The 10,483-nt window shown below is 38.6% G+C and overlaps 1 protein-coding gene and 1 non-coding gene across 2 annotated transcripts; one reads left to right on the top strand and one right to left on the bottom strand.

Annotated features, from left to right (window-relative positions):
* Positions 1–2,389: 2,389 nt before the first annotated feature.
* On the bottom strand, positions 2,390–2,710 carry LOC114467748 (small Cajal body-specific RNA 2). The gene has a single exon (XR_003674569.1).
* Positions 2,711–4,359: 1,649 nt separating this feature from the next.
* Positions 4,360–10,395, top strand: LOC114466930 (protein FAM107B). Its single transcript, XM_028452806.1, has 5 exons — positions 4,360–4,383; positions 5,935–5,962; positions 7,652–7,799; positions 8,349–8,493; positions 10,294–10,395. Exons 1-5 carry the CDS (start codon positions 4,360–4,362, stop codon positions 10,393–10,395), a joined length of 447 nt encoding a protein of 148 aa, XP_028308607.1.
* The last annotated feature ends 88 nt before the right edge of the window (positions 10,396–10,483 follow it).

Genomic DNA, 10,483 nt, shown 5'->3' with positions numbered 1-10,483 from the left:
AGTTGACCCTGCAAATGATTTTCTGCTTTGTGTTCACAGAACAATTAGACAATAATACTGTTCTCTTTTACTGAATCTGCAATAACGATTTCAAGCAATGTGTTAATGTGACTGTTATGACGAAAGTTTGGGTACATAGTAATTAATGCCATTTGAATTGATAAACTAACAAACAATTAGAAATGAAAGCTAGTATCGTTCAGACTTTGCTGTTTTGATTTGTTAAAATTTGTAATTTTGTCAAAAGTGAAAAAGTTTGTTATGCTGTCATTCCCCAATCTCTCTTTGTATAACAATTTTTCCCCCGTCTTGTACATTGTACATTACATCCCCCCCCCCCCCCCCCCCCCCCCCCCCCCCCCCCCCCAAAAAAATAAAAAAAATCACAGATAGACACAAATGGTTTATTTTTTCCTCAAAATATACACACGTTTCATTACCTAATCACGGTCAGAGAGCCGCTCGGTAACAATATGTATTTTCTGATTTAGCAACCCGTCACTTTTTTGTTTGCCCTACAAGGATACTTTAATTATTTAATTTTTTTTCCAAATAATATTGAGACCCAGGTGAAGGGGCATTGAAACTATATGGCATCATATAATAAATATATCTCTTTACAAGCTGCCGTATATTAGGAAGAATAATTTCACCCATGTTATTCACAATCTTAGTGCCTTTTGCACTAAAAAGACAGCTGTAGCTCACTCTAAAAAACATATTCTGTAACTTCTTTAAGGAAGTTCACATTAAAAAACAAACATTTCGAAGGATTTTCCCTTTATTGTGACAAAATACATCTCATACAAGCAACACACGAAAGATTTGATCAGAATTGTGCAGATAATTAACACTAGCCTTTCAAACATTGTGACTGAAGGCACTTCATTTTATTCAAAATGTTAACCCGTCAACAACACCCATGTTATAATTTATTTTAATGTATCAATTTCTAATAATCTTAGAAATTACATGGTGGGGGGCAGAGTTATGGGGCAACTGTTGGTGTTATCTCTAGTTCTATCTGCCTCTAATAAATGTCTGTCTGTGCCAAATGCCTCCGTTTTTGTAGTGATCAAACATTTCTTTTAATATAGTTTTATTCCAAAGCTAATTCATTATTAAACTGTCTTTTAATTACGTTATGCTCTACAAGGTTACCAGGGTTCTGCTGGAGCTCAGCTCACATGATGTATGACTGTTTATTATTCTGCCATGCAATCTATTACTAACTTAAACCACATCCCTTACATGTTATTCTTTAAAATATAGCATTGGAAATAAATTGTATTGTAGGGTTTCATTATTTAGACTTAATAGATTTGCACTGATCTTGCAGCAGCTAAACAGTACAGTGTTACTTGGCTCTATCAACATTACAGTCATTGTGTATTTTCTTACAAATACTGTATATAATAATCAAATACCTGTTTTGACACTTTTGGAACGTTCCAAAAGTATTAGAAGTAAACCATTTTTTCTGAATCAGATCTGGCTTTGGATGAGTTAAAATATATATATATAAAGAGAATAATCTAATACATACAATTGGGTTCTGTGTCTGGCTTTGGTATGAACTAATATATCAGTCTTTTTTAAATGAGCAATAACCATTCTATTCTAATCATAATTTGCAAAGCAAATAATCTGATAAATTTTTAATAGGTATTTGGTATTCATGCTCTTTATTATTTATGAGCCTTGAATTTCAATTAAACCAGGTCTTAATTAAAATCAACTAAGAGGAATGGGACATTTTAAAATTAAAATTATCACAACAAGTAAAAGTCTGTGTCTGTGTTTGGTGTCAAACTGTGGAACGGCCTACAACACAAGCACTACAAAAGTTTGCACATATTTAAATCAATGTACAAAACAATCTATGATCTCAAAGTACAGAGCTGAGGAAAAGCAATACGATCCAACATGGTTTGTCATAAGATTTTGTCCATCAGCCTTGTGTATATATAGAATATTAATTGATATGTCTGCTATGGACCTTGTAAGTGTCAGAGAAAAAGTTTGATGATGATATGTAAAGATGAAAATGTCGGTAAAGTGCTACTTAATCCCACTTCCTTTCAAGCAGTGTAATAAATGTACATTAGCCACGTGGGCTGCACATGGAAAAATGTATGAACCCATACGAAAGCTTTTCTGTTTGTATTAAATTGCTCGAAATAAATAAATACAATAAAATATTAAAAATGTAAACAGTTGTATATCTTAATGACTGACGTGTTTAGATAAATAATAAACAAGGATCATATCTGCCAGCCATCAGTTTGAGAAAAACTGACATAAGTTAATGTGAATAATTTAAAAAAAATAAGAAACCACGTGAAAGCCTGAGGACTTCCGGGCCGCTCCTCCTGTCCATCGGTTGTGGTCAGATCAGAATCGCCTCTTTACTCAGAGTCTTGCGTTCAGCTCGAGATGAACTCAAACTTAGGCAGAACTAGTATATCTGATCAAATTCATCACCTCTGACCACAACACGAGGCGTGGAGGCCCTTAAGTAAATCTCGAGAGTCGCTCATTGCTAACGCAGCTAACGCAGCTAGCGCTCTGTTCTTCATATCATCTCCGTTCCGAGCAGAGCCACGCTCAGAACGAATCAAATAAGATCAGTGTGTAGGTTTAAAATGAACACATGAAGACAGACAAACAAATAGACACCATTCTCTCAGACGCACACACACGGAAAAGACACACGACCATTCAGTCAGTCCATTCACTCTGTGGAAAGCAGGGCTTCCGGTTCCAGTTTTTATGCTGCGAAAAAAAAAAATAATCCTCCAATCAAAGGCGTGTCGCCCCCTGGTGGACGTTTGAAACACGACCAAATTCACACCGCCGCACAAAAGCGATTCTCAACACTTGGCTCGGGATTTTTTTCAGAATTCAACCAACCGAATTTAGTTTTTCAAAAATAGCTGTTGAAAACACACACATATGATCATTTTAAAAACCTAAATCTGTGTATTTTCTGGCTACAGTAAAGTTTTAAAATAAAAGACAAGTACATGAGAGACATTTAAGTCTTTATTTTTCACCAGCTGTCCGTGACCCACTTTTGGGTCTCGACCCACCAGTTTAGAATCTCTGGTCTACACTATGTTGTTTAACTGTACCTTTTGGTTAGTCACATAGATAGATAGATAGATAGATAGATAGATAGATAGATAGATAGATAGATAGATAGATAGATATTCTTTATTCTTCCCACAGTGAGGAAATTGACTAACATGACAGCTCACTATTTATAAAAGGTGCAATAAAAAGACAACAGAAGGCAACACACAGAAAAAACCCAAAACCCAAAAGACACCTGAAAAATAGTGCAATGAAGATAAAATGAAATAAACAATAAATAATAGAAGCTATATACATAAAGATAAATATAAATAGAAAAAATACAGGACACAGATATATACAAAAATAATAGATGGGGGCAAGAAGATTAATATATATACAGACAGTACAATGTCCTAGACTGTTTTATTGTACAGTCGTACAGTAGTGGGGATGAATGACCTGTAGTAGCGCTCAGTCCTACACTGTGGGTGTTTGAGTCTAGCACTGAAGGAGCTGCTCAGACCCTGATGCAGGGGGTGAGAGGTGTCGTCCATGATGGATGTCAGCTTTGCTACCATCCATCATGAACGACACCTCTCACCCCCTGCATCTCCACCTCCCCCAGTGGGTCCAGTGAGCAGCCCAGGACATCACTGGCCCTCCTGACCAGCTTGTTTAGTCTCTTCCTGTCCTGGTCAGTGCTGCCCGCTCCCCAGCAGACCACAGCGTAGTAGATAGTAGAGGATACCACAGAGTCATAGAATGTCCAAAGGCGGGATCTACTGACCCCATATGACCTCAGTCTCCTCAGGAGGTGGAGGCGACTCTGGCCCTTCCAGCTAATGTTGAGCAAAATAAGATTTCCTAGCATCTCCCAAATGCAAGTATGATTTTATATTTAAGTTACAAACCCGTGAAGCCAGGTTGTCTTTGCTTCTGGGCTCTGACAACATTAATGGGCTCATGGGGCCCAGGAGTCGAGTGGCTCTTGTGTCGTGCCAGGTTTGTTTGGAGCTGCGCTTGTGTCTGCGGTAATCACCTAATCTCTCCTCCTGTACCCTGTGGGGGTGGTGACAAACCTAATAAGATTTGAGTGTCTACTGCCACTATTGACTGTTGCTGTGTGGCACATCAAGTCTGTGGCTCCTCCATTGCCGACATGTTGGCTGGCCTTCAGTGTAGAAGGGACGCAGACTTTAGTCAGACTGAGTGAGAGCCTGTGATTGTGTGAATGATGATGGACTAAAGCAGGAATCCTGTGACCACATGAGCCATCCTGTCATGGACGGGTCAGCTGCTAAGAAGGTACGTTTTTCAGTGTGTGGTGAGTGAGAGGTCAGCATCTAATAGTGGCCATTTGTTGGAAGCCAAGTTGAATTGTGGTCAGTCTGTACTGGTTTTTTCTTTTTTTTTACTTTTACAGTATAATCAAGGGAAGGGAATAAAGTCTTGATTTAATTCTGTGTTGTGCAGCTTTGTCTCTCTTCTGAAATGACCCATAAGAGTAGATTTCCTGAATTCTAAATCTTTACGGCGAAAACTTTGATTTGTTGTAAATTCTGTAAACATAGTTTTTGTCTAGATATGATTTACACTAGCATAGTCCAAACCATTAGTGGTTCACAACCTTTTTTGGATCATGACTCAATTTTAATATAAGAAATGTTTTTTTTTTTTTTTTCTAGAATTAGGTTTTTTTTTTTTTTTTTTTACATATTTGTTATTTGTTGATTAGTGCACAAAGTGACAAGATGCGCCAGCTCACATATTTTTATACTGCATTCAATTTGAGCGATATTTATATTAGAGAAAGTGAAATAGAGTAATCGATTAAAATTGTGTGTTGTGTTGTATTTGAAAAGTAAATTTTTGGTGAGTCATTTTTAAAAAAAAAAAAAATCAATGAACTCAATTAGACATTTCAGGTGAACCCATTTAAATTCAGTGGCAACCACACATGGTGTCACGACCCCTAGGTTGAAAAACACTGATCTAAACAAATGTTCAAATGTTAGATGCAAGCTTTAATACAGAGTAGGATAAAAAAAATAATTAGTGTATTTAAGTGTCATCATTAACATTCTGCTTAATATCTAATATTTGTTTTTGCTTTTTGCCCCTTTAATGGAAAATATTAATGTCAGGAGACTTTTCTGCTGCCATTTTAGTGAACCTGTAGAGGATATTGTTGCACGCCATGCATAGATCCAGGATATTAGAGCCTTTCAATGTAAATAATAAATAGTTCAGCATAAACTGTATGAAAAAAGCTGGTTTTCCTGCAGGATGAACCGGATCTGGACATTTGTGACACCTATAGAGCAAAAAGACACAAACACACACTAAATGTTTTTTGGGATAGAGTTGTGCTCTTATAAGCCAGCTTTCCATAGACAGACGTCTCTGAGCAGTCATAACAGCATCTGCCATCTGCTCCCTGCTCAGTGTGATCCTCTGGTTCTCTGCTTTCTGTGGGCGTGGCAGCGCAATATATATATGACTTTGTTGTGTAAACAGTTCAAACATTTAGCACTTTTTAATTTTTTTTTCTTTATAGTTGTTTAAACCGTTAGAGAAAATCACTGTTGAGCCAACTCCACATGGATGTGTTTGGAGCTGCAGGCCGGGTGTAAAGGGTATTATGTTTACGTTGTAAACACAGCTCACCTGCTTAAGAAGCACAGCATGCACAGACTATCTTAGCCTCTAATTATATCCTCCATCCTGACAGCAGAAGATCAATGTGCTCTGACTGGGGTTTACGGTTCATTTATGTCAACAGAGTTTGCTGTGAAATACTGTAAGTCACAAACATGATGTTTGTTTGTTTGTTTGTTTGTTTGTTTGTTTTCACAGAAACTGGGATATAGACAAAACAAAAAAGGTATTTGAAAACCCTGATTACACATAACAAAAGAACACACTGTAATTTATCTATTTGGCATAGCATATATTAGTGCAGTGGTTCCCAACCTTTTTTGGATCGTGAGCCCATTTTGATATCAAGGATTTCTGGTGACCCTAAAAAAATGTTTTTTTTTAATTACTTTTTGATTATTTGTTTGATCATCATTTGTTACACTATTAAAGAAATAGAGGGTTTTCACGGAGCGTCATCAACCGCGTCATCAACCCGGAAGTCGCCATTTTGGAGATAAAGCAGCAGGTCTACAAACAGCACGCAGACAAGAAAATCCCGAATTTCCAGATGAAATGGCGAACTATTGCCGTGTTTTTGGCTGTACCAATCGGTCAAACAGTGAGACACGTTTGTAGTTTTATAGATTGCCAAAAATCATCACAAATCAGGGAGAACAATCTTACGAGTTATCAGAGGAAAGGAGGCGCTTGTGGCTAGCAAAGCTAATACCAGGATCTACGAGGCAAAAATCTGGACAACATCCGAATATCATCAGTAGGATAAAAACTAACCTGCAGTGGTGAGTAGTGCAAAAGGATGATGAAGTAAACATGTGATTATCTTTTCCAGTATTTACATTAACAAGTGTGCGTAGACGTACATTTAAATTAAATAATATAGGTGTTTGTACACTCACAGTTACAATTTAGTCCCAGAGTTATTTCACAGAAACAGGTCTGACACTCTTTGACTGTTAAGCATTCATTAGAGTGACAGCCTGGGGGAAGAAACGGTTCTTATGACGGTTGTTTTGGCGTTGATATGAATTCTATTATTATCATCACACTAGAAAATCAGTTAAGAGCTGCTGCAAATAACAATTTACTTACCTGACAAGAAATTGACTGAAGAAATTTGGATGTTGTCTATATTTTTGCCTCGTAGATCCTGGTATTAGCTTTGCTAATGTGTCTCACTGTTTGACCGATTGGTACAGCCAAAAACACGGCAATAGTTCGCCATTTCATCTGGAAATTTGGGATGTTATTGTCTGCGTGCAGTTTGTAGACCTGCTGCCTTATCTCCAAAATGGCAACTTCCGGGTTGATGACGCGATGGATGACGCGCCGTGAAAACCCTCTATATAGAAGTAGCCAGGATTAGCGACAAGTTGTGGCAGGTCAGGTGTTGTTTTTTTTTTGTTTTGTTTTTTTGACGTAATCCTGCTAACAGACAAACAAATAAATTAAATATAATCTTCTCAAAATTTAGAAGATAAATTAGTTTCTTCCTTCAAAATGAAATTAAAGCATCTGCAGTAATTTGTAGGCCAAACACCTTCATTTTATTAGAAATACACAAATGAAGTTGGTTGTAAGGGTATCATTTGTTGTGTTTTTTTGTTTCTAGTGTCTGCTCTTGTATTATAATGTTGCTGCAAAAGTGAATTTCCCCTCTTCGGATCAATCAAGGAGTATTCTATTCTATTCTATCAAGTCTTAGTGCTTGGCTTGACTCCTACCTCACAGCAGGAAGTTTGTAGGTTCCTGCCTTTAGCTGTGTATGCAGGGTTTGCATGTTCTCTCTGAAATGAGTGGCATTTCCCTATCTGTGTGTGAGGTGAGTTGGGGTGTTTGGGGTCTAGAAGATGTTCAGATGCTTTGGATCTGAAGGACTGAACCTGTACATGAGTTTGTTGTGTGTTTTCTTCAGACGTCTCCACTGCTCATCTGTCATTGAGCCAAGAGCACACAGCTGACAACAGTGATGAGAACAATCACCTCCGAAAACTAAGCAGTTCCTCGGCGGACACACCGAGCTACCACAACCTGCACCGTGAGCTACTGCTCAGCCATAAACGGTAAACCAAATGAAATACCGAATGACATGGTTCTCTGACTGAAAACCATACTGTAGATCACGTGTCAAACTTAAGGCCCGGGGCTTTACAGCATCAAATTTGGCCCGCTCAAAAAAAGTAAAAAATGATTAAAAAAAAACACATTAAACATTTTGTAAAACACCAATTAATTCAGTTCTAGATATCTCAGCCACTCCAAATACAAAAAAATTATTAAAAGCCACTATATTTGAAGAGCTCAGTTTTCCAATTCTTATATCATTTTTAATCTCAAATTGTTGAGAGAACTCTCAATTCAAAAAAAAAAAAAAAATCTGGCAAAATTTTCTCAAATTCCCAAAATCAGGGAAATTGAAAGTGAAGATTCTGCAGGGACTGATATACTTTATCATTTATATGTGGAAGTGAATTCCACAGCACATGCTGAAGTTGCTCTTTTTCCCACCTAAAATCTGTGGCCCATTTAAGCTCAAACCTGTCCGTATTTGGCCCCTTAACTAAAATGACACCCCTGCTGTACATGGTTTATATGAGTGTGTTATTGCACAGAGGCCTGGTGCTGGAGGAGAAACCAGAGCTGACGCGTGTGTTGGAGCAGCGCAGACTAGAGCTGCACAAAGAAGAGGAGATGGCACGGCAGAGACCCTCAGACCTGGAGACAGAACTACGTAAGAGGCAGCAGAAGCTCCAAGAGGTGAGAGCAGAAAGATGCCATAGTAAGATATGTGAACCCCAGCCAGGGTTCCATATGCTCAATGAACATTTGTGAAGGTGCAGCCACTGAAACATGCATTCGGAAAGTCGGGCTTACATCACTGTGTTTCCATCATCCTTGGAAATGCCCAAAATCTAAATAGCGCAATAAAAACTGGTGATGTGGACACCTGAATTTTGAAAAAAAACTGAAATATTGCTCAAAAGTTTTTACGCTTTCATGGGGAGGTATTTCAGACGCTTCGATTTTGAAATGTGTCGCAAAAGCGCTGTGGAAAACATTTTCCCGCAAATACACGTCACAGAACGTGACGTACATGGTCACATGACCACTTCTGTCTGAGAAAACATGGCGCGGTATGTAGACAGAAGAGGAGAGGCGACCAAGACATTTCTTAGCATTATACTTTAAAATGATTGCTGCCACATGAAGAAGTCCGACAAACCATCACCCAACAAGTAAGGCACTATGAAGACCTGCTGACCACAGTTAGTAAGATGAAGCTCAGATGGTATGGGAATGTAACAAGATCAGATGGCTCTCCAAGGCCATATTACAAGGAACAGTGCAGGGGAAGAGAAGATGAGGCAGACCAAGGAAGAAATGGGCAGATAACATTACTGAATGGACCAAGACAAGCTTCACCACAACCCAGGCACTTGCCCACAACCGACACAAGTGGAGCCAGCTGGTGCAGCACTTCTGGGATCAGTGACCAGTGACCAATGAGTGACTGCCACGTTAGACGTGAAACAAAAAGGAAGACGGAGTGTTATAAGGAGGTTCTGAGTGTCCGTCTTTCTGCAGCAAAGTTTTGCGGGATGAGATTTACGAATTACGAGGCGCCAGCCCAAATCAACGTTCAGTGGAAACACATTCAAAGTGCAATTACACTTTGTTGATATTTAAAAATATCACTATTATTTGAAAAAATGTCGTTAGTGGTGGTAAATAAACAGTCGCCATCTTGAGATGGGGGAACTTACTTGTCCGCCCGCATCCTTTATGTCTGATGACAATTTAACTTTATTTACAGGAGTGATTTATATCTCTGTATTCTTATAAAATGGCACACAATTATGAAGACACACTACCAGAATAGGCCAGGGGACGATATAAGCACAAGTTAACAGTGCTAGGGATATCTGAGTGTCCATACTAAGTCACGGCCATCACTTGGATGAGCCATCCAAAACATTGACCCAATTTCACCTCACCAGATCTTTACAATTACCTGTGAGTATATTACAGTGTTCAAAAAGTCATTCTGATCACCATCAACAAATATAAATACAACATATTGCCATCTTGAATGAAAACTAATGATGCCCTTGAAATCCTCGATCCTCATTTCAGATCCTAACTCTTCACTTACCCGTTATGAAATGTAGAGAGCACACATAGGCATGAGATGTTTTTGGAGACAAGTTTTTACCCATGTCCACCCTACCAGACTCCAGCATTTTCGATCATCCTATGAATGAAAGCCAGCAATTTTTCTGTTTTGGAATTATAAAAAAAAAATTATATCTGAATTATCTTTTCAATAGGACGAACAGCCAAACACACAGCAGCTCTTCGGCATGGTGAAACCTCTTCTGTTACAATGGGAGACAACACGTCATTGTAACCCAAACAAATATGGTGACCGTCGTTGCTAGACTAGAAACGTCACTACCGGTACTTACCCAGATGCCCGACTTCCCGAATGCTCTGCTTTCACACTTCATGATGTTCATGACTCTGACCTGTAGCTGACATCCCTGTCTATTGCTCCAGTATGAACAGGAGGAGATACGACGGAAAGAGGACCAGCAGAAAATCCCAGAGTTTGTTCGCGTGAAAGACAACTTGAGGCGCACACAAACATTTGAGCAGTGACCATGGTCCAAAACCTCTGATCATTGATGGCTTCCAAAAGAAATTATTTGTTTTTCAATGAAGTCATTCAAAAGAGGCCCACCCACCC

Source organism: Gouania willdenowi, chromosome 7 (genome assembly GCF_900634775.1).
Source record: "Gouania willdenowi chromosome 7, fGouWil2.1, whole genome shotgun sequence".
In the NCBI taxonomy this organism is placed as follows: Eukaryota; Metazoa; Chordata; class Actinopteri; order Blenniiformes; family Gobiesocidae; genus Gouania; species Gouania willdenowi.
This window is presented reverse-complemented; position numbering and strand designations above follow the sequence as displayed.

Excerpts from the sequence above, each read along its gene's own strand:
- LOC114466930 (XM_028452806.1), top strand. The coding sequence starts at position 4,360 with ATGGACGGGTCAGCTGCTAAGAAG. Across the intron at positions 5,963-7,651 it reads ATATAGACAAAACAAAAAAG|ACGTCTCCACTGCTCATCTG; the intron begins GTATTTGAAAAC and ends TGTTTTCTTCAG. Across the intron at positions 7,800-8,348 it reads CTACTGCTCAGCCATAAACG|AGGCCTGGTGCTGGAGGAGA; the intron begins GTAAACCAAATG and ends GTTATTGCACAG.